Below are 26,855 nucleotides of genomic sequence, written 5' to 3'. Positions count from 1 at the left end.
TGTTGTAGCGAGGTTTCACTTTGAAACTGTCAAAACAGGGGAGATGAGCTGCAAGTCTTATTTTGGCTTCTCTGAAAGGATGTGTGTGATATAGATTAACTGTGCATTTTACTGTCCGCAAAGTCTTGAGTTTTTTTTAGGTCGAGCCTACCATACGATGCAAGCTGACTGGTTGCAGAAGACCTATTTTGAGCTTACCTAGAACCTAAGGGTGCTTTCGGCCCTCCCATTGCATACAATTGATTGGCTTTGTGGCTTTGTTGCTTAGTCATTTGCTCGCTTCATATTCAATGGCGTTCCTTTTCCCACCTTTACTGGAATCTGGGGACCTTCACTGAGCCATTACTGGAATCTGTGGACCCTCACTGAGCCAGTACTGGAATCTGTGGACCCTCACTGAGCCAGTACTGGAATCTGTGGACCCTCACTGAGCCAGTACTGGAATCCGGGGACCCTCACTGAGCCAGTACTGGAATCCGGGGACCCTCACTGAGCCAGTACTGGAATCCGCGGACCCTCACTGAGCCAGTACTGGAATCCGCGGACCCTCACTGAGCCAGTACTGGAATCCGCGGACCCTCACTGAGCCAGTACTGGAATCTGGGGTCCGTCACTGAGCCAGTACTGGAATCTGGGGGCCCTCACGGAGTCGTCATTTGAGTCCGTTGATGTGTGATTAAGCATTTCGATAATTTGAACTGCAAAACAGTACACAAAAATAGAGAAAGAGGCATCCATCAAACACATATATAAACTATGAAATATTTTATTTAATTCACAAACCAATTCAAAATTAATATTGTAAAGGGAAAATTGAAGCTAAAATAATTTGGCCACCCATCGTCTATTCTGTATTCTGTTTGAAAGCACCATTTCCACAAAACCTTCTTATTAAACCAACTTAATTTTTAGCCTCCAATTTCAGTTGTATTCCTATCTACAGAACATTTTCAGCTTTTCAAATTTGATTTTTGCTTATTTGTATACAATTTATTGATGTTTAATATTTAATTTTTTTTAGGCAGTTGCAGACCCCCTGAGTAGGCATTGCAGACCCACTGGGTTGAGAACTGCTGCCCTGTAGCATAATATCTTTACCATCTCTGAATGGTAGTCTTCTATCCTTCCACTGTTCACTCTTAGGGAACTACTTTTCTTATTGGTTATGCATTCATGAGGTGCTTCTATTTCCAGCTTCTCCCTCTACTGCTTCTCACTACGCGACAGGCCCACCCCCACACACTGTGTTGCTGTCTCCCTCATATTACAAGTTCTCGCGTGTGCTGAAACCTTATCTGCAAGTAGCTATAGCAGACGGGTTCCCTGCTGCCCTTAATCTTGCATTACTGATGGCAAATGGAGATGGGCTGTGAATAGAGTTGGCGTTGACTAAAAATGAACCCAGTTGTTTTGGCTTCCTGTTGGATTACTACAAAAACAAACCTCTAAGACTAAGCATGCCATTCAGTTCTGTGACCAGGCTACCAGTTTCATGAAGCATCCTTGAGAAATTGTGAAACATGGTCTGAGGAATTTTATTAAAATGCTCTTAACAAAATCAACAGTTATATTTACTGAGGCCAAAGGCTGATGCACGCATCATTTCTAGCCCATGGTGAGTGAGTCCTTCAAGAAACTGTTCTCTTGTTAGTTACTATCTCATAGGCACTCTAGGCTTTAATACAAGTTGATCTGGTCCAGGATACTGAAAAAGATGCGTTTTGTCCTGCTTCCATTCTCCGTTACCTTCATCCTCATGAGGTTAGCAAGCCCATGATGCTGTATACCCTGTATCGTAAAGGTAGTGCTCGGAGATCATTGGTGTTCAGCAAATGCTTTCTGGTATTTCATCCAGTATAATTCGCATTGCTCAACACTTAAACTCCCATTATGTCCTGAAAATCTCCAACCTGAACCCGTGGAGTCTGCTGAATTTAATGTTAGACACGTGATCTAAGTGGCTACAAAATACACATACTGGATTGGTATTGCGTAAAGCAGAAGCCAGAACAGGCATGTTGTCGGCCTTTCTTGGAAAGGGTCTCTTAGGTGATCATTTCTAACTTGTGGATTTATATAAAATATTTACATAAAGACGATGACGCTGTGGAGCGATTAACAGGCAGAGCTCCAATAGACCAACAAATCATGCCTAAAATATTATTCTTTGTAGAGTTAATCTTCAGTCTGGAGTTTTTTTCCGTACCTCTCAAAAGTCTGGGGATTTAGGAAGGTTGAGCATGGAAAGCTATGTTTTCTAAACAAAATAGTATGCGGCACAGGGATGAAAATAGTTTTTTATGTGCACAGCAGAGCGAATTCTGGGAAAGTGCTGTTCGCTCCAATTTACACACAGGGCCACAGATTGCCCATTCTTGAGCATGTCTAACTCCTTCCCTTCATGAGCCTGTGTACCTAATTCCCATTCCTAATGCCTGTGTAACACCTTCCCATTCTTGAGATTATGTGCCCCATTTCTGAACCTGTGTATTCCCTGCCCAATGCTGAGACTTGTTTCCTATCCATCTCTGAGCTAGAGTGCTATTTAGTCCATCAGTAAATCCACAAGCTATCTGTTTGCCCTAAGCAGGTGTTCTCAGTCCCCCAAGAGACTTATGCACATCCTATATTGTTTGCCTTGGTGAGTTAGAAAATGTATCCATTTCTTTTTCAAGATTTTTTTTTTTTAACATGGCTCCAAATTATGGCATTACTCCATGTAATTATGCACCATTTGCTGCAAAACTTTACCGTGAGGCCTTGGGAGTACGCAAATTAACAGAACTTTTTATTCTACAAAATGTGCCCTGTAAAAAAAAATTGGCACATGGATGCATTTTGCGCTACAATATATTACCAAAGGATAAATTTGTGTCTTGTATAATTTCATGTAACTTTCTCAAATGCTTGTGTTCTTGCACAAAAGCAGATTACATAAACGTGAAAGGCTTCCCCTAGGCTAAAAAAATAAATATAATATGAAATCTTACTGGACTGCATATTTCCAACTGCTATATCTGTCTACAGGACTAGACTCAAAACTAGTCATATTATATTATGACTTTGTGGATTGCTATATTGTTTTGCAGTTCACCTAGGTTTGCATTCCTTCATCATAAAAGCACGACTGTGCCAAGTTGAGGTTCTCTGAGTTCTTTTAATATCTATACCCTCCATACTACAGACATTCCCTTGAATGAATGCTTAAAGCCGCCATTAAGCTAGTTTTTTTCTCATCTTTGGCCAATATCGGATAAGACCGATTGGTGGCAGGATAGTGCACAGCATGCGAGTGTATAATATATTTATTGCTGAAAACTATAGTTGCAGGTAAGTGTTGTGAGTTTGTACCTTCTTTATTATCTAGACAAAAGGTTAAATATTGTAAGTTTTGACACTAGGCTGGTCTCCAGACACAAACTGGGCATCACTCAATAACCGAATTGTAATTGATGTGTCACATTTTACTGTGATTGCGATATGGGACAGTTTTATATTGTCAAGCCTTGTAGAGGAGTTGTAGTTTGCTTTTCATTTATAATATCATCATAACTTGGAAGTAAAAGTATATAAACTGCAAAAATACCAGCATTCAAGCAGAAGCTCAAATAAAATCTCATAAGTAGAAAAAAATGTACCACCCTACCCTCCTGTTCTTTTGTCACCAAAATTGTGCCTAATCCTATATTGAAGAGACATCAATTAGATGAAGGTGTGGGCAGAAATATACGCCTCAGATCCTTCCCCCTTCCACCCCCCACTACCCCCACCCCATTGCAACGTTAGCTGGACCATGCACACTGCAGCTGTATATTTGAAAATACCTCAGATGTGGGGTGCATGGCTCCCTCTGGCATTCCTTGAAGCCCCATGAAGCCAATAGCTTCCCCACTGGGTTGCCGTTGGCGGGTTCACCCATGACATCAGCCAGTGCCTCCCCGTTTCCTGGTCTAACCTGCTGCGCTCAACTAGGTACATATTGTCCTCTCTGACTCAGTCAGCACCACCTGAACACCAGTGCTGCATGATCTCACCCAACCCCAGACTTCCTGCCCCTGGACAGACCCTCCTTTCCTGCAGGAGGGGATAATGTAGAGGGTTACAACCTCCCAGGGGAGGACTACTCCTCCGAGGAAAACCTATATGAGTAACTGGGACACCTCTCCAGACACTGGCAAGGTTTCTCCTCTAGGCTCAGCTGCAGAGAAAGGTATGTCTTTTGCGGCCATGATGGCTGCTAAGGTTCTGGACCTTTAATCACTCGCCATCAAGATAAAGACCAATGTCTTTACAGAGGTGTTTCAACCGGGGGTGAGCTCTGTAGTTCCCCTGCTGCTTTTAATGAGGATTTCACCTACGTTCTCCTGGTGGCATGGGCCAAACCCTGCATTGGTGCCCCCATGCCCAGGTTTGCCCAGCGCCATTGTCCTGCACCAAGACTTTTCTGTCACAGCATCCATATCCCGAAAACCTGCTGATGTAGTCTTAGACAGCCAGGTTAAACCCAAGCACGTTTCCTACGACTCACCGGATTGAGAATCCCAGAGGATGGGAAGAGGATCTTCTCTTCCACCATCTGGGCGTTGCGGTTGGCAAGCACTGCATGTCTCTGGGGCTGATGATCCTATTCCTTGTAGGATTTAGTTGCACAGTTGCTGCCCATGCTCCCAGAGGAGGGTCACTCTATTCTGAACCAGGCATTAGTTCATGGCAGGGACGCAGCGAAGTTCACCTGGCCAAGTGGACTGGACGCTACTGATCCTATAGGTAGAGCTATGGCCTCTACAGTGGTACTACACAACCACGCCTGGTTGCAGTCCACTATGTTTTCAGGGGATGCCTAACCCTCTTGGTGAGACCTGCCATTTGACTGCTCCCACCTCCTCAGCGAAATATCGCTCAAATGATTTAAAGAGAGCCAAGTCACTGCCAGATCCCAGGGCCTATACCTGGCTCCCTTAATCAGCAGCAGTATTTCTGTGGCCACTGTCGAGGCTTTCAGGGGCATCCGCAATACCCGTCTCAACCCCCCAGGCCAGCAAGCTTGCCAGTCCTTTCGTGTTTGAGGATGTTGATCTAATAGAGGATGCCGGACCCACACCCAGCAGTTTCCAGTCCTCTACCCCTCTCGCTGCCTGCAGACTCTAAAACTCTTTAGTGGGATCTCCATGCAGCACACCCATCCAGTTGGTGGCAGGATCAGGTGCCACCTGTCCCAATGACGAGTATTAACTTCCAGAAGTGGGTCCTAAAGATTGTTCAGAAAGGGTATGCCCTACCCTTCTTCTAGACTCCACCACCCTTGCCACCATCCCCAGAATGGCTGAAGGAGGATCATCTTTTTTTTGCTCCATCAGGAAGTACAGGATGTACAGGATCTGTAGGCCAAAGCAACGATCAAGAGGGTGGCAGCATCAGAAGTAGGAAGTGATTATTCGTGCTACTTTCTGATGCCGTAAAAGGAAGCAGGCCTTCGTCCAATACTAGATCTTCACCCTCTTAATGCATTTCTGTTAAGAGAAATTGAAGATGTTTACGTTGACTCAGGTTCCGTCTGCTCAAGACCCCCAAGACTGGATGGTAGCATTGGAACTCCAGGAAGCCCATTTCCACATTCACTTTCTGCAGGTCCACAGGTGTTACCTGCTGTTCATTGTAGGCCAAGAGCATTTCCTGTTTGCTTTGCTCCCCTTTGTCCTCACTAGTGCCCCTATGAGGTTCATGAAAGTGATGGTGGTGGTTGCAGCACACCTGCACAGGTGAGGTCGTTGTCCCAGACTTCCCCTACCCCAATAACTGTCTGTTGAAGGCTCGCCATAGCCAGTTCTCACCCACCTCCGGGCTAAGGCTGATCTTCTGCTCTTGCTGGGTTCACGATCAACATGCCAGTCATACCTGACTTGCTCTTAGATGTTCCCTTTCATTTGAGCCAATCTGGATCTTGTACAGTTCCACGCCTACCCTCTGAGCGCAGTGTCCCGATTATTCAAGCGATTGATCCCCATGTTGTGACAAGTCCTGAATTTCGGTGAGACTGACTGAGGCTGCTGGGAATGATGGCCACCTGCATCCTACTGATGAAAAGCGCTCAATGGCATATGCAGGCTTTGCAGTGGGATCTGAAGTCAAATTGGGCACAACACCAAGGAAATCGCTCCAACCTGGTCCAGATTTTGGTCAAATCTGCAAACGACCTGCGGTGGTGGTTGAGGAACCACCATTGGACCAGCGTCAGACCCTCCCCCGCCCCCCTCACCCACCCACCCACCCACCCACTTCCCTACCCCACCTGGACCAGACAGTGGTGACCAATGCATCACTTCTGGGTTGGGGCTTCTATCTGGTAGAGGGAGAAATCTGAGGTCTTTGGTCTCTAATGGAATCCAAGCTTCTCATCAACCTCCTGGAGCAGAGGACGATTTGCTTGGCATTAAAAGCTTCTGCGGAGGCAGCCGCATTGAAAAAGTGGTAGGACGGCGGGAGGTGGAGTGTTGAGGGGGGAGGGTTTAAAAATAAAGTTTATAACGTTAAACGTGCTTGCTGCCGGCCGCTTCTCGCCTCAGTATTGGTTCTTCCTTGTCACAGCAGACACTGGTACCACGTCGTAGACTCCCTGTCCAATCCCCAGCACGGGGATTGGCCGAGCGGGCTGAAAAGACGCTCTGCTCGGGCAGTCTGTGGGGTTAAAGAAACAGAAGTGCACATGTGTGTTTGGCTGGCCTGAGACGGCTAGCCGAACACACATGGGCACTGGGTGATCATAACACTCCTCCTTACCCCTCCCATGCCCTGTGCTGCTCCTCCCTGCACACGCTGGTTGAGTCAGCTGCTTAAAAATAAAACAATAATGAAATATTGTTTTATTTTTTAACTGCTGGCTCTGAGTCAGTGGGGCAACACTCCTCTGCCATTGCAAAGGAGTTGCCCCTGGAAAGCCTTCCTCCATCCATCAAAGCAAGGTTGATTCAGGATTTCACAGACATCACCAGCATTTGGTGTTGCAACAAACTGGGCAAAGTAGGGTTGTGTACCCTGTGGCAGGAACCCTGCGCATCTGGACTGGTATTGTAGCAATGGGACCTCTTGCTACTCGTGCAGCACCTGGTGAGATCTGAACGTCCGGGCATACTAACCCTGCTGTTCATGCCGTTCAGATCACGGACAAATTTGTTGTTTCTTGCTCCTCCTGTCATATTGACTCACTTTCTGCCCCCTTTTTTTAAAGGTTTTATTGTTTGTACTGCCATTAGCCCAGTAAGGCCTTAACTGCTTTTTTGCAGCTGCCAGATCGGCCTTCACTGTTAGTCAATTATCATGCTATGTTTTCATAAGGGTTTGTAACATTTGTTCCCTCTTAACTCTTCCATCATTCCCCAGTGGGTCCTTAATTTGGTCCCAATGTTTCTCATGGGTTCCCCATTCAAGACCCTGCATAACTGTTTGCGATGGGTCGTATCTCTTAAGCCAGTCTTCTTGGGGCCTTTTTACATCAGCCAAGAAGGTCAGTGAGCCACAAGCTCTTTCAGTTAATACTCCGTACACCAGGATCTATCTATTCCGGGGTGAGTGGGGGGGGGGGGGGGGGATTGCTTGGGTATCTGTTCTAAGGTGAGGAATCTGCAGTTAGAAATCTGTCAGAAGAGTAGGTTACTTACTTCAGTAACGCTTTTTCTGGTAGAGACTCTATCTAACTGGAGATTCCTCATCAATCCTTCCCGTTATTCCTACTGGGTTCTTCACCTAAATATCCTTTCAGATTAAACACACTAGTCAATCATTCTGACATCGCTCTACATTTTTGCCGTGAAAATATTTCTGAAAGGCACAATGTCAGTGCGCAGGAGTGGTGCCTATATAGATATAGCACATGTCAATTCTGATGCGGAGCCAAATGGACTCCACTTACTGTTACGCAGAGGTACTGATTAAGATTTTCCAGATACATTCTGACACCTGGGGAATATTCTAAGGTGAGGAATCTGTGATTATATCATTTTTACCAGAAAAATAAAATGCGCTCCCGAAAATAAGTAAACCTGTTTGTCCCTACTTTTACTCCCTCAGCTGCACCTGCCTTGCTTGCTATCCCAGTCTTGCCAAGACCCTCCCTCCATGTACCTTGATCCTGGCTGTAGCTGCCCTTCAAAAGACATACCCCATTGGTTTCTCAATCACATCTGTGACACGCACTGATTTCATTGACTGTTCTGCACTACTATTGTCTGGCCTTAACTGGTTTCACAATGGGGGGCCTTCACTGGAGCCTGCTGTCCTGTTACCAGGCGACACCCTGCACCTGACCTGTGATCTGTTCTCTAGCAGCTGGACGACTGTAGAACATCCGCTTCTTTCCTGATTATCAGACCCATGCCTATGACTCAATTCACTAGGCACCAAATACCATTCTTTCTTTCCAACCATCCCAATCTCTGATCTCTGCATTCTCCAATTCGTCTGCGCTTTCATCCAGTAATGTCTTCCTCACACGCCTACCACACCACACTGCTCGCTACCTTACTTGGGTCAGGCACCTCACCATCACATACTTCCGTCGCCAATCTCATCAAATGCTACATCATACAGACTATGCTGTCCTCCGAAAGGAGGCTGCAGACTATCTTCCTCCCTACACCGTGGAATGGAGTGGGGTAGCTGAGCTGCACAAGGCTGTCCCTGCTTCTACCTATGCATTCCTTGCTCAGTCCTATCCACTTGCCCCCTACCCACCTACCTTGAAGCTCTTCCCCCCCCCCCCCCCCCACACCCCTATCCTCCTTGGCACTTCAAGACACCCTCCCCATCCCTCCTCTTCACTGACCCACAGCCAGCACACCATTTGCAGGGTACTAGCCTCAGGAACATTACATGTCCAGCACCCCCTTCCCTCCCAGCAGTCAAATGCCTTTCCAAATTGGACTGTGCAGTCATGAAGCCAAGCTCCTTTTAAGCCCCTTTTCCTTCCAGGGCCCCCTTAACCCTCCGACTCACGCCCCTATGTGCTCTCTGCCTAAAAATGATTCTGCGCAGCGACCTTTGCTCCAAATTTAAAACGAATACTCTACCGCTCCCATTCAAGCCAATCAATTATCAAACGGGTTGCTAACCAGAGCGGTGTGCATGCCTGCCTAAGGAAAAGGAAGAATCTGTTACAACTGTCCTCTCCTTTGAAGCACTGAAACCCTGCCTATACCTATAACCCAACCAATTGTCCCCTTGCACACTTCTGGACTCAAACACCTGCCCAAATGTTTGATTTAAACCACATTCTTCCTGCATACCAGTAGATGGCGTTGTGACTGCTTTGACCTCTATCCACCCCGAAATGGACAATGAAATGAAATGAAAAATTGCACTTATATAGCGCGTAACTACCCGGAGGCCTCGCAGCGCTGCATATAAGCACCAACCCTGCACGTGGACATCAGCTCATTTCTTTCTGAGCCTTCGTATGCCGATCTGGAGCTCACTCAACGTTTTCCTCATTGGGTTACAAGTTTTTTTCTTTCTGATGGAGCGTGCAGGTCACCCGACTAAAATTTTATCAATGCTCACTTGGGCCCATAATTCAATTCACCATATTTACTCAATCAGGTAACCTACACTACTACCAGTCTATTGAATACGTCTGATTCCTATACCATTAACTTACCAATCCTTATCACTGGTACCTATGACCACAATGGATCAGGGAGTTAGTTGTAAAGATAGGCAAACAGTAAAAAATACCAATACATTTGCACTCATTTATAATAAAACGGACTCGAAGTTTTGAAAACCTTTATCTAATCTTCGTCGAAAGTCGTAAGCAAAAGGTTTACAGCAAGCAAGCTATCAATAACCAAAATCATAAAGTGTATAACTATGCAAAAGATATATTATGCCAACCATTTAGAATTCTAAAGGAAAGGTAGGAACAGGGAACATACTGTAATGAACTCACAGAAATCAGACTTGAAATGGTATTTTCTAAAGGACGGGGTAAATAAGGGACATGCTAGTAGTCACAGTTTAATCGCTAATAACGGGTGGGTAAGAAAAAGGAACACAATTTATTATGACGACAATAATATAACCATGTAGCTATAGGGAAGGTAAGAAATTGGAACACGCTAATAATTCAGAATAACCACTTTAGTTCTACTAAGGGAGGGTAAAGAAAAGGAACACCTATATTTTCATGAACAGTTCTTGATCTTCACTTCTAAAGGATAGGAGAAAATTGGGTCATGCTAAATTAACAAGAATCACGATTTAATGTCTTACAGGGGGGGGGAGAAAAAGGGAACATATGCAATTATGACTTTAGCAAGATCCAGGGAGGATAAGAAAAGGACGCAAATGTACTATTTGTTTCCCACACAGATTTATATTTACCTAGAATGGTGTGAAGACCAAACCTGGCCACGGGTCAGTTGAAATAACAGAAGAAACCCCAAGGAATGCCGCTGCCAGTAGGCCAGCAGGTGCAGTATGGAAAATCAGGACAGGGTAGACCAGATTTGGATCAGAACTGGACCAAAGTTAAGACCAGCACCCACACATAAGTTGCAACGCCTGCGCTACTCCCTCGCTGCAGCTATTGGTCAGAACCCCGATTGGGTTATCGATTTCCCCAGTAAATTGTTTCGCCAAGCACTTAAGGTCCCAAAACCCCGATTGGGTCAGCGAGTCTTCTAACAGAGTGCTCCGCAGCACCTCTGTTCTCGATCAGCTATTGAGTGCGTTCGGTCAGTGACAGGTCAGCTATTCGGACAAGTCGGACAATTTCTCTAGCTAAACCTATGCTAGTTATACTATTTTCCAGGTCAGTGTACCACCCCCCAATGTTGCAAGTGTAAATCCCCAATTTCGATTGGACAAGGAAGAGGACAGGTCATCACACCCCCTAATATTTTTTAATTTGGCCGTCTCCTATTCAAATTAAGGTTCACGCCTATCAAATTCAGGCTCCCATAAAGTCTTCCACTCGCAAAACAATGGATGTTCTATTCAATACAACAATGTATGTGTCCACAGTTCATTAGGTGAAGTTCCCAGGAGCATCTTCTAAGTCAGTCAGCTCCTTGGCTGGATTTCAAAGGTCACTGCTGTGGAGACTCGCAGATCTCGCGCAGTCGCAGTTTCAAGCAAGATGGAGTGCAGCAAAGGATAATGGGCCATATTTCGTAATGTACCCTGAAATGGAAAAGAAACAGTTTTAGAACACAGAATAAATGAATACACTGTATACCATGAATCTCTACTCTATACCCATTACTTTAATATAAACTATAGCATTAGGATTAAGCAGAACAAACAGCTTTGCAAAAGCAGCAGTGCAAGCTTCTTGCATGTGAGAACACAAAGCAGCCATCTTAATTCTAATGCGCAGATGCGAACAGCTTCCTTCCAAAACTGCGAGTACGTGACGTCACATGGGTATGACCGACGCATGCGCAGTAGAATTTCCCACGTAGCAGCAGCCATTTTATGTGCAAGCGTATTGGGATTAGAAAACACATAAGCAAGCTTCGCTCGGACACCCGGAATGTAAGCGAAAAATAAAGTTTAGTAAGAAAAACATGTGGGTTACCTTTTAATACTGTTATTCGAGGTTCATGAGCACAAGCAAGTCGCTTTACATGTGAATCCTTGCTCCATCACTACAATGTTATTTTTTTCCAGTGTGCAAGGGACCCATGTCCCCCTCTTAAAACTTTCGGGTTTAAGCCTTTTAAGGACTAATGCAAACAAAGGCCTGTGATAGATCACTTAATGGATGCCTCTTGTGTTTTGTTTCAGTGCATGACTCAATCCTGCAAGGAGCATGCCTTTACGAATCCGAAGGTAGTCTGGCAATGTGAAGCGAAATTGTATGTAGTTGAACACAGAAGTCCCACTTGAAGTATAGTGCATAGACCCATTCCTCCTTTTGAGGTCATTCCTGCATCTGGTCCTAGTTGCTGTCCAAGTCTTTCGGTATGTCAAAGCAGCAGCTCAAGAAGGCCAAGCGAGATTCCTCCTAGTGCTACCACTCTCGATCCGAGAAATTGCGATGACGTCCGATTTGCCTATCGTCTCAATTAGTCCCCTAAAGAGGAGCGTATGCCGCAGCTGATAACTATTCATCGAGAGTTTCCAGGGCCATTAGCGACATCTTCACTCATTGGGGCTTTTAACAAGGCATGTTTTGCCTCCTTGGTATCCTTCTTGTTCCTTTTGGCTTGCAGTGATACCCCATAGATCTGTGGAGACCTCCAGTCTGGATACTGCTGGCAAGTCTGCTATTTGTGCCTCCTGAACATGTCTATTTCTGCTCCGATGCTAAAGCCAACTTCCAGTTCAGGGCCAAAATCCACGCTGGCCCTACACGCTGTTTGGGCAGATTAGTTGACACTAGCGTTGTACTTAAGCAGCCCACTTTAATGAGATCGACCAGCTTCTTTGGCGACATGCAAGCCTCTCCGGTTGGCATGCCATTTGATGGCTCTCGCTTTTTTGGATGAAACCGCAGATTCCGTATGGGAACGCTTTAAACAAAGCTAGACCATTGTGCGTTGCCTAGGCCTTTCTTCAGTTGCATGACGGTATCAACAGTGCAGCTCCTTTTGAAGTTACTGCGGAAGGTTGGCAAATCGCCATGGTCCACCACCCCGTAGCAAACCTCCCAGTCCTTTCGGAGTTTGGGACGGATCAAGCAGACCACATCCAGGCAGACCGGGGCAATGAACTACCCAGTCACCAGCTCCTATGGCACCAGCCTCGAAGCTGCTTTAGTTTACCCTTTGTGGCACACAACCATCGTTTGGGAAGCTGGAGCAGACAATTCCTACAAGGAGGTGGTGCCTTCAGATCATTCAGAGACTGTGCTCTGCAGCTTCTTTTTGACACTGCTGCATCATCCACCCACATCTTTGGGAGTAGCACCTATTTAACTTTCTCTGAAAAGTACAGACTCTTGGCAAAGGAGCCTTAGAGAGGTTCCCGGACCCAGAGATAGGGACTGGCAGTTACTCCTGGCCTCTGTCCTATTTTAGATCTTTGCCCTCTGAATGCCTTTTTGCTGTGGGACAAAATCAAGATGCTCACACTGACCCAAGTTCGGTCTGCCCTGCATCCAGGGGCTGGATGGTAACTTTGGACCTGCAGAATAACTGTTTTCATGTACCAGTCCGAGTCCCACAGAGGCTTCTCGCAGTTAAAGGTTGGCCAGGAGCATTTTCAATTTGCTGTGCTGCCATTTGGTCTCCCCAGCATCCTGTTCATGAAAGGTATGGCAGTGTTGGATGCCCATCTTCAGGGATAGCAGTTTACCTCCGCGATGACTGCCTGTTTAAGGTGGGCTTGGCACAGTTAGTGGAGACCATCTCCAGATGACGGTGAACCTCCTCACTTCATGAAGTTCACAATCCACGAGCTGGAGTTGCACCCAACTCCTAGTAGAGGATACCATTCTTACAAGCTATCTAGGATACCGTGCAATTCACTGATTTTCCTCATCTGCAACAAGTCCCAGGACATTTGGGCTGTGGCCTTAATGTTTCAGCCTTTAGTCCCCGATCTTGATAAAAATAAGTCTAAGGCTTCTTGACCTCTTAGCCTCCTGCATCCTTGTTGATTTAAGTGTGGTATACAAAAGATTTACCCTTTACAGTCTTAAGCTGTCTGATCTTTTCTTCATTTTGTCTTTTCCCAGCAAGGCCCTGTAGTTGGCACTATTAAGTTATTTATCTGGCCTTTCTACTTTTGCCAAACCAGCTTTTCTTTAAATCAACTGTTCTGATGAGGTTTGTAAAAGATTTGATAGGTTTCCTCCCAGACCATTTATAATGCTGCAGCGGGACCTTTATTTGATAACCTTTCTGAAGTGTAGGCCCTTTGAGCTAATGCATAGCTGCTCGCTGCATCTCCCAACTTTAAAAACTGTCTCCTTCTTTGCTATTACTTTAGCTTGTTGTATGAGAAAAATTCAGGCACCCTGTGAGTGAGCTTCAGGCGCTGTGGATGGAACCGCCCAGCACCACCATCTTCCTAGATGGACTGGTACTGAAAACTCTGTTGGTCTTCTTGCTTAAAGCTATAACTCCTATCCAAATTGGACAATCCATCATACTGACGGCGTTCTTTGCCACTCCCTACGGTTTGAACGATGAGCAAGGCTTCATCTGTTGTAACCCAAATAGGTCTTTTAGGTTTTATATTGATTGTATCAAAGAACACTGTGGACAATCAGATTTTTGTGGGGTTCTAAGCGAGGGAAAGGGGGTTCTCTGCGGGGGTAAATATGGCGAGACTGCAGAAGAGGACCCTGTGTAGGAGAACAGTCCTCTGCATTAAGATCTGCTACACACTGGCCAAGAAGCAGCATCCAGAAGGTCTGATCATCAAATCCTCTAGGGTGGCTTCTACCACTGCATCAGCCTGTGGAGTGCCTGCCTTGACATCTGCCAGACTGCGCTCTGGGTGTCTCTGCAAACCTTGACCAAGCACCACTGCCTTGACCTACAGGTCTAATGGGAAGGACATTATGTATGCTTGGTCCAACAGGACATTTTGATCGGAGTTCATTCTAAAGACCCTCCCAGCTAGAGAGCTACTGTTTGGCATCTCTTCTACGGTGAGGAATCTGTGGTTAGAATTATCCAGCATAAGAACAAGGTGCTTGTATTTGGTAACGTTTTTACTGCTGGATACTATATATACTCTGACTCCTCACTCCATCCTTCCTCCCTGTTTTGTGGAGTGGCTGCTCTGTCTCATGAAAAATAGTCTCAAATTAGGAATCCACACACTGATACCAACATTGGTGCATGCTCCGCATGTGAGGGCACGGGAAAGGGGAACTAATAAACTCACGTCAACATGCAGGGGTGGCACTTCTATGCGGCTCAGCGATGTCCCTACCGGGTGACATGGAGCCAATGCAAAGCCATTCCTTGCCACCTACCGGCACATAGGATAAATGCTGGAGAAAAGATTTGGGATCCAGTCTGGCGCGTAAAGGGGGGTATTCTAAGGTGAGGAATCTTCAGTTAGATAGTATCCTCCAGAAAGAGGCTTAGAAAAGGGTAGTAACTTCTGGCTCAGGTAGTTAAAAAAAGCTCATCTTCATGGGACTGAAGAAAACAACATTTCTAATGCTTTGTATTAATGTTCAGCAGTTGCAGTGTTCATTTAAAAAAATGAAAGAAATTCTCATGCCGCCCTTCCGTTTTTGCTAACCACAATAGGCCCTTATGCTGTAGTGTTGTCAAAATAATTCTGAACAGCAAGTCTTTGTGTTGGCTGTCAAACTTTTTTTTTCTTTTTCTTTCTCATCTGATTGGGTGAGTGGTTACGCAACATTCTGCAAGGAAATGCTAAAACGTTTGCATATTTTGTGTTTCAGTGTATTATTATTATTTTTTTTAGTGCCTCTGAAGCAATCTTACTATGAGGAAGTGAAAGCAAAGCGGGTGATAAGGTTGTGTAATGAATATTCAATATTTATGAGCGGAACAAAATGCTTCCAGTTACTTTCAAAAGAAGGTAATTGAAAGGTCATTTAAGAACAGATTCAGTAGTGCAAGAGAAACTACAACGTGAAGTTTTAAAAGTGCATAAAACGAAACTGGAGTGGTTGGAGCATAAAAATGTCAAACACAATTTTTTTATCAGCTATTTATGGATAGATGCTCTTATTGAGAACCATGAGTTCGAGGCATGTGGGCTGCTAAATTCATATCTTTTGCATTAGATCGCTGCCTAGTGTTGGGTCCGGATGATCGCACATTGTTGTCCTGGAAGAGTCTTCGAAGTATCCTGAGATAGGTGGCTCCTCCCCTGGACTACAGTGCGCATGGGCATCGGCTCCATCCCCAGATTGTTTTTTTCCGCCATTGGGTTCGGATGCGGTCTCGACGTCTGTCGGAACCGAGAAAAACTAGCTTTTTACGGCCAAAAGGCCTTACATTCTTTGCGTCGGTATTGTTTGCGCACGGTCTCGAGTTCTTCCGTCTCTTTGAGTCGGGATCTGCGGAGTCGTATCACTCTTCGGACATCGAGGCCTTCTCATCGCAACACGACCGCAACTTTACAGCATAGAGCGGAGCCCGTTTAAATACTGTCCCGTCTGTGGGTCGAAATACCCACATATCGATGTGCACCCGGTCTGTAACAAGTGCCTGTCGCCGGACCACAACGAGGACAACTGCATGGCCTGCTCCAGATTCAGGTCAAAGAAGACACTCAAGCTTCGGCGCGCGGTGCGCCTTGAGGCCAGACAAGCGGCCCCGGATCCAGAAAACATCTTCGGCGATCAAGAAGAAGAGGTCCAGAGCCATCATCTTCAAATCTCCCCGCCCGAGACTGAGGTCGAGGCGGATCCGGAAGACGACGACTGAGTCGTGGGTCAAGGCCTTGAATACGTCGACGAGGTAGGGGACGTCTAAGTTTATGGGGCCGCGGAAGATAGCTCAGGGTACGAGCTATGCCCCGAAGGTTACACAGATCAGGCTCGGGTCACGGGATCGCCAGTCGGCCTTACCCAAGACCCCGTACCGCAAGCCACGGCCCCGCCTTCAGGCCCGGCCACGGACATACTTGCTGCGCAGCCCGTATCGAAACCGAAACTGAAACCAACGGTATCGACTGCACCTAAAATGGCCGACCCGAAAACGAAACCGAAACTTAAGGATTCGAGCATCCCTAAGATGGCGGCCGTTCCACCAAAAACACCTACACCCGCTGCCTCATCGACTCCGTCGGCCCCCGGTCCACAGAAGTCGAAGAAAACTGTCGATTCGACAGTGTCGAAATCGTCGGCAGAGGATGTTTCCTCTAAGAAGGGAGTTCGGCACGGGTCGACCGGGGCGACGCCGTCAAAGCCCGCAAAAGCCAGCGACAAGACTCCGGTTCCGACTGGGACGTCGTTAGTCGGACGCGTGGTGGAAACGGAGCCGGCAAAATCACACGGATCGAAAGCTGGAAGCTCAACACATCGGTCCAAGGACTCTGTGTCTGCGGCTGCAGCATCAACGTCTAAGACTCAGAAGGGCCAACAAGACGTCGGATCCGAGGGCAAAGTCAAAACCTCCTCGTCGGCGCCAAATGCCGCTGTAAGTGACGCGTCCCCCATTGCCTCTTCACTACAGAGACTCAGAGAGAAGGCCTCTGCTACGTCGGCTCCGATGCCTTCGCCCCAGAAGCCAATTGACATACCGGCAAAACCTGCTGGTAAACTTCTCTTCCTTCTGCCACCAAAGGAGGCACCGAAGGCCTTTTCAACAAAATCGACGCCAAAGACATCAGATTCTTCGACGTCTGGAGCATTTTCAGGTCGACTACTCGACTCAGAGGAGGATTCAGAGCGTTTTATCGACGCAGAAACGGGCAAATTGACCCTTTACAAGAGGAAAATCACTTCACAACCAGTGGACTCCTATGTTATCCCCCTGAAGAAGAAAAGGCTTGCTCAGGACGCTTTAGCCCTGATGGAACCTATCCAGCCTCCTCCTAGAAGGAGCCCAACACCTTCCCCAGAACACTCTGAGGGTGAGGGATATGGAGAAGATGACCAATACACTTTCCCCATCAATGAACCCGATGCACAGCAAGATTCCTATGATGACATAGGTGACCAAGGCACACAAAATGTGGGGCAGGACCCACAGCCTTTCAGTGCACGTGCATCCCCAACAGAAGACTCTGCAGGTTTTCATGCACTCATTGAAAGGGCAGCAGCTAATCATGATGTGGACATGCATGCTGACCCAGTAGAAGAGGACTTTCTATTTGACACTTTTTCAGTCTCTGAAAGGACTGTAAAAACACTGCCTATGCTCAAAGGGGTCCTTAAGCATGCTGCGGACATCTTTAAAGAACCTACCAGGGCAAGAGTGGTCAATCCACGTATCGAAAAAAGTACAGACCAGCACCTGCAGACCCTGCATACATTCGGGGACAGTTGCCGCTTGACTCCCTTGTGGTCGCAAATGCCCGCAAAAGGGCGAACTCCCAAACAACGGGTGAAGGGCACCAAACTGCTTATAGAAGAGGGAAAACTGATCTCCAACGCAGCCATAAAGTGTGCACTTGATGCCGCAGACACAGCAGCTAGGGCTATTGACACTAGCGTCATGCTGAGACGACAGGCGTGGCTCCGCATATCGGGGTTTAAATCAGACATTCAAACAACCATACTTAATCAGCCCGTCAATCCTGATAGACTGTTTGGTCCAGATGTTGACACCACCCTAGAAAAGATTAAGAAAGACAACGAAACTGCTAAGTCTATGGGGGCCCTACAATCACAACAGTTCCGTGGCAACAATTTTCGTCGCTCTGGTGCACGTGGAGTCACCAGAGGACAGATGGGTCAACAGTCACAATTCTCTAGAGGTGGAGCACAATCCTCGTACCCCAAGCAGAACAAAGGGGGTTACCGAGGAAACCGCACCAGAGGACGTGGCAGAGGAAACAACAACTCCCGCTCCTCTGCCCCAAGCAAACAGTGACTCTCTGTCACTGCCCCCCGACCACTTAACACCTGTCGGGGGGAGACTACAGCAGTTCCTGCCCGTCTGGAGAAACATCACCACAGACAGGTGGGTGCGACAACTTGTCCAGTACGGTTATTGTCTAGAGTTAAAGTCCACTCCACCCAACATTCCACCAAGGCAACGGCCTATGTCCGCAGATTATTTGCACTTATTGCAGCAGGAAGTAGTGGTGATGCTGCAAAAAGGCGCAATCGAGCTCGTGCCGGTGGAGGAGGAGGGCACAGGGGTATATTCCCTGTACTTCCTTATTCCAAAGAAGGACGGATCTCTCAGACCCATTCTGGATCTGCGTCCCCTCAACCTGTATATACTATCAGAACATTTCCATATGCTTACACTGCAACAGATTCTTCCCTTGTTAAACCAAGGGGACTTCTTAGCAACCTTAGACCTCAAGGATGCTTATTTCCACATTCCACTACACCCGTCCCACAGAAAATACCTCAGATTCACTATCCAAGGCAAACATTATCAGTTCAAGGTCCTACCCTTCGGAGTGACCACAGCCCCAAGAGTGTTTACCAAGTGTCTGGCGACAGTAGCGGCGCACCTCAGGAGGCAGAACATCCATGTCTACCCCTACCTAGACGACTGGCTCGTTCAAGCCAAGTCGGAACAACAGTGCGCCGCGGACATGTCGACTACCATTCACCTCCTTCACGATCTGGGCTTCTCGTTGAACTACCCAAAGTCGCATCTTCAGCCGGCGCATGTCCGGCAGTTTCTAGGTGCGACAATCAATACCCTGACGGCCATGGCCCAGCCAAACCAAGTCAGGATAGACAGCATGCAGTCGCTAATCCAAAAGTTCAGACCACAACACTCGCTTCCAGCGAGAGTGTTCATGCAGTTGATTGGCATGATGGCCTCCTGCATCTTCATAGTCCCTCACGCACGTCTACATATGCGTCCGCTCCAGGAGTGCTTAGCAAATCAGTGGACACAGGCTCAGGGACAATTGACAGACCTAGTGTTGGTTACCAGTCGGGCATACGACTCTCTGCATTGGTGGACTCCACACAACCTTTGCAAGGGCCGACTGTTCCAGGAGCCAGTGCCACAGATTATCCTGACAACGGACGCATCTCTCCAGGGATGGGGAGCTCATCTGCTCACTTACACGGTGCAGGGACTATGGACGACGCAGCAACAGAAGATGCACATCAACTATCTGGAACTGATGGCAATCTTCATGGCGCTCAAGTCCTTCATTGTACATCTGTGCAACAAGGTAGTGTTAGTCCGGACGGACAACATGACCGCGATGTACTACATTCAAAAGCAGGGGGGCACCCACTCGCCACAGCTGTCTCATCTGGCTCAGGGCATGTGGAAGTGGGCCATTCAGAGGAACATTTTCCTCATGGCAGAACACCTCCCGGGCAAGGACAATCAGATGGCGGATCTGCTCAGCAGATACAGCCATCAAATGCACGAGTGGGAGTTACACCCATCTGTACTCCACCCGTACTTCCAGCAGTGGGGTCATCCGGAGATAGACCTGTTTGCCACAAACGAAAACGCAAAATGCCAACACTTTGCCGCCAGGTTCCCTCACCCACAGTCGCAGGGGAATGCGATATGGATGAACTGGTCAGGCAGATTTGCGTACGCTTTTCCGCCAGCCCCTCTGATACCGCTGGTAGCAAGAAAGCTAAGGCAGCACTCGATGACTCTCATCCTGGTTGCTCCAACGTGGGCGCGCCAAGCATGGTATACCACGTTCCTCGAACTCTCGGTGGTGCCGCATCAAAGGCTGCGCCTCACGCCCAGACTTTTGACGCAGAACCATGGAGACATTCAGCATCCAGATCCGCAACAGCTCAACCTGGCGATCTGGCTCCTGAAGTCCTAGAGTTTGGATACCTTCACCTACCTCCAGAATGCATGGACATCATCAAGGAGGCAAGAAAGCCAACTACCAGAGCATGCTATGCTGCAAAATGGAAGCGTTTTGTCATTTACTGTACAGCCAATAACATCAACCCGCTAGATGCATCTATCCCTAACATCATTTGCTATGTTACATCTTTACAAGTGCAATCTAGCGTACACTTCCATTCGGATACATCTATCCGCCATAGCAGCTTATCTTCAGAATAGGCAGCATCTCTCTGTCTTCAGGGTGCCTGCCATTAAAGCTTTCCTTGAAGGCCTGAAACGAGTCATTCCCCCAAGAACACCGCCAGCTCCGGTGTGGAACCTCAATGTGGTCCTCACCAGACTGATGGGACCACCTTTTGAGCCACTACACTCGTGTGAACTCCAGTTCCTAACGTGGAAAGTAGCTTTCCTAATAGCTATTACGTCACTGAGGCGTGTTAGTGAGCTACAAGCGCTCACAATCCAAGAGCCATTCATTCAGATTCATCCAAATAGGGTGGTACTACGTACTAACCCCAAATTCCTTCCGAAGGTGGTGTCTTAGTTTCATCTCAACCAAACTATTGACTTGCCGGCATTCTTCCAAAACCCACAAACGGTGGCGGAAAGAATGCTTCATACTTTGGATGTCAGGAGGGCGTTTATGTACTACATTGACAGGACACAACACTTTAGGAAAACAAAACAGCTTTTTGTTGCCTTCTCGCCACAGCACAAGGGCAACCCTATTTCCAAAGCAGGAATAGCCAGGTGGATTATTAAGTGCATCCAAATATGTTATCAAAAGGCAAAACGTACCTTGACAATACCCCCAAGGGCACACTCCACACGCAAATTGGGGGCATCTATGGCTTTCCTGGGGAACATTCCTTTAGAAGACATTTGCAGAGCAGCCACGTGGGTTACTCCACATACCTTTACAAAACACTACTGTGTTGATGTACATTCCAAGCAGCAAGCAGCTGTAGGACAGGCTGTTCTCAAAACACTTTTTCAGGTTTCTGCAGCTGGCACAGGCAACCGCCGCTAATGGAGGGACTGCTATATATTCTATGCAAAAGATATGAATTTAGCAGCCCACATGCCTCGAACTGAATATGCTACTTACCAGTATGCATCTGTTCTTGGCATGTAGGGCTGCTAACATTCATATCGCCCACCCTCCTCCCCGGTGCCTGTCGCAGCTGCAGACATACTCTTGTATTCAATCATTAGCATGGACATCCTTTACACTTTACACTCCATCTCTGCCACAATGGCTAAAAACAATCTGGGGATGGAGCCGATGCCCATGCGCACTGTAGTCCAGGGGAGGAGCCACCTATCTCAGGATACTTCGAAGACTCTTCCAGGACAACAATGTGCGATCATCCGGACCCAACACTAGGCGGCGATCTAATGCAAAAGATATGAATGTTAGCAGCCCTACATGCCAAGAACAGATGCATACTGTTAAGTAGCATATTCATTTAAGTGGCAACACCATTCAATGTTATTTCAATGCAATGGGAAACATTTAATTGTGGTGAAGCTTAAGTATTCACACACTTGACTAAATTTACTGCATAGCTTGAAACCAGTACCTTTTCCTTTGTTTTCTATAATTAATTATTGCTTTGTTTAGGGCAGTGAGCATTTACTTCAATTTTGCAGCGTGAATATTTTCTGGATTCACTATGCTGTGAATTATTCCGCAATCTAGTGGTTGGGTCCGGAATTGTAGGATTTTCTTTTTTGTTTGCTTTTTGTTTTGTTTGTTTTTGTTGGTGGGCGTCGAGGACGTAGTACCATTTGCTGCCCTTCTGTGACGTCGACAGACTAAATTCCTACCAATGCTACCTAGTGTATTAGATCAAGGGAAAGAGGCATTCAAGGAGCCTGCTGTTTACAAGGTTAGTTTTTGTCCCTTTGAGTAATGATGGGACACAAGCACTTCAAATTATAACGTAAGCATGGGTATGGTCACCAATAAGTGAGGGCCTAAGGAATATTAATAGATTGTGGTGACATTTGTGATATATTTTTTATTAAAATCGAATGTAAAACTATTATGTTGAACAAATGATCTGGATCTAATGAATTGCCTTTTGAATGATTAGAAAGTATTGTTCTTGCAAAAATCTCCCTTTTAGATCAATTGTGTTGTATTATATCTGTTTTTATCTTTATATCAGTGTATAATCTTGTGCTCTTGATTACTGTGATATTTTTTATTAAATATTTATATATTTTTATATTTGTGGCCTTTGGTGGTGGTGGTGGTGGTTTTATGTTCTGGTGATGTGATAGTTTGGATGTGGTGAATGATTTGGTTTTCCTGAGTTAAGCTAACCCAAAGGGGATCGTTTTTTGACTACGGTCTATTTGGTGCCCTACTCCTTTGGTGTTTAAGGGGCCCCCTCTCACTTGTTTGGCATTTCTCACTTGGAGACACGTTCAGTGTGGAGTGTGACTCATTCGTGCTTTTCCTGCGATACCTCTCCTGCCCCAAGTTCTGAAGTTCTGAGGATCTGGACCGACTGGGCCCAATTTATATGCTAGTGGCTCTGGGTTGGTAATGGAGAGTATGGTACCCTGCCCTCGTGGGCATCTGTCCTCAATGAGGCTGCTCCTTTAGAAGGATCTCCTGGTACAGTAGCATGGCAAGGTCCTGCACCCTGGCCTGCGCAGCCTCCACACCTGTAGATTGAGTGGCAACAGTTTTGACTTTCCCCCAGAAGTGGTTGATCTCATTTTGGCAGTAATGTTTTTTTCCCAAAAAATGTGCACAGTAGCACACGACCCATAGAGCAGGTGACCTGAATTAGTGTGGAAGCACTACCATAAGCAGCTGGGCGCCCATCTGGGGCATAAATATCCAGATAAAGACCTAATTTGGCCTTGACATAAGGTCCCCTGATATATTAGTTATTCATTTTTTTTCTCCCAAAGGACCATTTATGAAACTTTTTAATGTGTATAATCACAGTAGTAAGAGGAATAATAAATCCGCAACTATTCACATACTAGACGTATACTTTGAACATGATGATCTAAATTGCTTTTTACTTGTTGCATGGAATTTCAATGAAATCTTTGAACCCCTGAACACTATAGAAATTCTAATTTGAGAAGAGGATGAGGAATGGGATATCCTTAAATGAATGCCCCAACTACAAAGAAAGTAAACTGCAGCGGTACTACAAATAGTATTGTTTGCTCTCTTGCATGGGCTTCGGGCTTGTAATTGATATTCTGTATCATATCGTGCAGCCGTACACACAATCAAAGAGCAAAAATAGATCTTAGATTTACGCTTCTGGCACAGAGTGATATCACCGTGACCACAATGCCAGTTCGCTCATTCTAAAGAACATCCTGCTTGACGATCTTTCAGACCAACATGCCTCAGAAGCACCAATTGAGCAACATTTTTAACCCCGGCATATACACCAGTGACTAAGTATTATTTGTGTTTGACTAATGTATGATCTTTTCCCACAATAGACCATACTTTTGTTTACTTTCGTTTTGTCCAGGTATTGTGGGGTCACGAGAGCAACCCCTTAGATATTAATGTGATCCGTCAATAAGGGCATTTTGCCCACTCAGTCCTTCAGTACTTTCTGATATGGTCTATATCATGGACTCACCACATCAGAGGTATTGCTTGGGTATCTATTCAATAGGTGAGGAATCCGCAGTTAGAAGTCCATCTGAAGATTTTGTTACCTACGGTGACACTATTTCTACTTGAGACTATCTAACCGTGTATTCTTCACCAACTCTCCCATCTCCCTGTTTTGTAAACTGGTATTTTAACATAAAATATCACAATCTAGTTGTCTGTACACCTGTCACTACCTTCGCAACTGTGAGTGCAGTAGTGTAAAAAAACTGCCAGCGCATGTGGGTGGCGCTTATATAGACTACCGCACATCACGGCAGCATAGACTCAGTGTCCCCAGCACAGTGGTAATGCTGAAAAAGTAATCCAGATCCAGTCGGTCTCCTGGGGAAGCATTTATAAAGTAAGGGATATGTGGATGAACCAGAAAGAGCATTACCAAAGGTAAGTAACTTTATAGTTATCATTAATGGTATTGGACCTATGTGATAGTCCGGGTGAAGCATGCGCCGTAATGGTTTTGTTTTAGTACCTTTTGAAAGGTCAGTTGGTCATGCCACCAGCGAGAGCGCGTTAGTTTCAGAATTAATCATTTAATTCCTTAACTAGTATACTATACATATTACTGTTGGCATCTCTAGATAGGTAGATAGCAGATTACGTTTATACTTGACAGTCTTTCTCGATTAAGCATATTCCTATCACAGAAAAGTGTATATGCAGTTGTTTGCTGCCAAAATTAATAAAAAATTATATTCAAATCAAGCTAAATTGTGAGCTCTACTGTAGTGGTTGCATAATGAGTACGGGAAGTCAAGCACTGCATTGCTTTCAGTGTTGCATAAGGATGAGCTGTTGTGGGGAAACAGGTAAATTTGATACTATCCCAACAAGTTGCTTAATGTTGCATGTGAGTGAAAATGTAGCCGAGGTGTAGTCTCCTTGTTAGTCTATCTTTTTTTTTTTCTCGCATATTTTTTCAGAACCCACTTGTTAATTTTATTTTATTTTTTCAGGTGATTGATATCTCAATGATTTTGGCTGAAGCAATCCGAAGAACGCACAATGGAGAATCTGTGTCCTACCTTTTTAGTCACGTCCCATTATAACCAAAAGAGACTGTATCTTCCCTACCATCTGCTGAAGAAGTCTTGTGACTGTAACTTTGTACTTTTCTCAATACTTTCAGAAAGACACTTTTGTCGTATTAGGACTATTTGGTTTGAGTACTTTTAACGTCTCTCCTTTTGAGTACCTTTATGGCCAGGGATAAATATAAAGGGTGGGGGGAGAGGGGAGGGGAGTCCAGGTTAGGTAGCCTCATTCTAATTTTTTAGGCATCAGATACAGTGAGAATTGTCTGTTTTATGCAATTGCCTGCATATCAGAGACCATTTTACTGTTACTTTCTGATAAATGGGTTGTTAGTTGTGTAGCGCAAGGTGAGTCTTAAGAGGGAGGGAATATGAATGGAGAAATTGGACAGTTTGTACTGCTTATATTCCAGGAGACATCTTTTTAGAATGTCTTGTCTGTCCCATTTTGTGGATTACTGGTTTTTGATCTACATTATTTTTTAGGCTTGTTCACTTCCACACAACTTGTTCCCGGGGGGAGGGAGGGCTGTTCCTGCACTTTTCTGATCCCAGTAATATGGGAAATCTACTCAGGGGCTTGTGGCTTTGTTTCTTTACAGTAATCTTCATCCTATAATCCCATTTTATTTTTTTTATTTTTACAACTAAACGTGTTAGTCTTAGCTTTAAATGGCCCATTGAGGAAGCTTCTGGTCTTGATATTGCCATAGGTAAGCAAAGAGTGTCATTGCTGTGGAAATCAATTCGAGCGACCCCCTTTAGGAACTGCTACTCTTTTTGAGAGTAAATTATTTTGATTGGAAGGGCTATTTGCACCCTTTGGGGACCAAACCATCATGGGCATGTTCCTGGTAGCCTTGATTAGAAATGTTAGGACACGTTAGAAAAAATAGAATTGTGATCAGTTAAAAGTTCACATGTATCATGTCTATTAAAACAAAGTATGCTAGACGCATCAGTTGAGCTTAGTTTGTGAAGCACACCTGAATCTGCATAAAGAAACCCTCCGTGGCCCAATATTCTTGTCATCACTTGTAGCAGTATTTGAACTTTCAAATGAACTAATTATATGTATGTTCTTTAAATACCAAAGCTAGGTCAAATAAGGAAAAGATAATCAATATACCAAACCCCTTTTTCCCTGTTGATGTTGTTGGAATCAAATTTACAGTTTCAATAAATATTTTTCTTTTATTTTTGCATACTTGTTTTCTGTTACTGATTACTTTTAAACTTATTTAGTGCCGTGTTCAAGAACGCTGAATAAAGTCTGCGGTCATGCCTTGGATACGTTTTATTACCGTTCTGATATTTTTGAGTATTAGATCTGTTAATGTAATAGGAACTTGTAGTGTCAGTTTGAGACTTCAAGCAAACTGTTCTCTTTACAATGTATATCCTGGTTGACTCCAATCAGTGGAATGCGAAAACTTAAGCATTGTGTCTAAATGTGCTGCCATGCCACCTCTAATGCTTTTCTCCCTCTTTGCTTCCTCTATCTTTGCTTCCTCTATCTTGCATAACATTTTTTTCTCGTTCTTATGAGGTTTTAATAAGTACAATACAAGGACTACATTCATAGACTTTATGAATTCAATATAATCAATACTGCAGCAGTTATACTAAAGTCATGGAAATTATCTAGTTATGGCCTTGTGCTATTTTGTCTATGAATCAGTCGTAGAGAGTGTAAACTAAAGTTATACAGCACAGAGAGCTGCCTAGCTGTTTTGAAAAGAGAAAACTATT

General features: G+C 45.4%; 1 protein-coding gene across 1 annotated transcript in view; it reads left to right on the top strand.

Annotated features, from left to right (window-relative positions):
• The window catches only part of PRPS2 (phosphoribosyl pyrophosphate synthetase 2), a 188,012-nt gene extending 161,712 nt beyond the window's left edge, over nt 1-26,300 (top strand). Inside the window, exon 7 of the mRNA XM_078657869.1 lies at nt 25,026-26,300. Within this exon, the coding sequence (XP_078513995.1) occupies nt 25,026-25,118 (93 nt within the window). The 3' untranslated portion in view covers nt 25,119-26,300. The remainder of the gene's footprint in view (nt 1-25,025) is intronic.
• Nucleotides 26,301-26,855: the final 555 nt, after the last annotated feature.

Source organism: Lissotriton helveticus, chromosome 8, assembly GCF_964261635.1.
Source record: "Lissotriton helveticus chromosome 8, aLisHel1.1, whole genome shotgun sequence".
Classification (NCBI taxonomy): Eukaryota; Metazoa; Chordata; class Amphibia; order Caudata; family Salamandridae; genus Lissotriton; species Lissotriton helveticus.
This window is presented reverse-complemented; position numbering and strand designations above follow the sequence as displayed.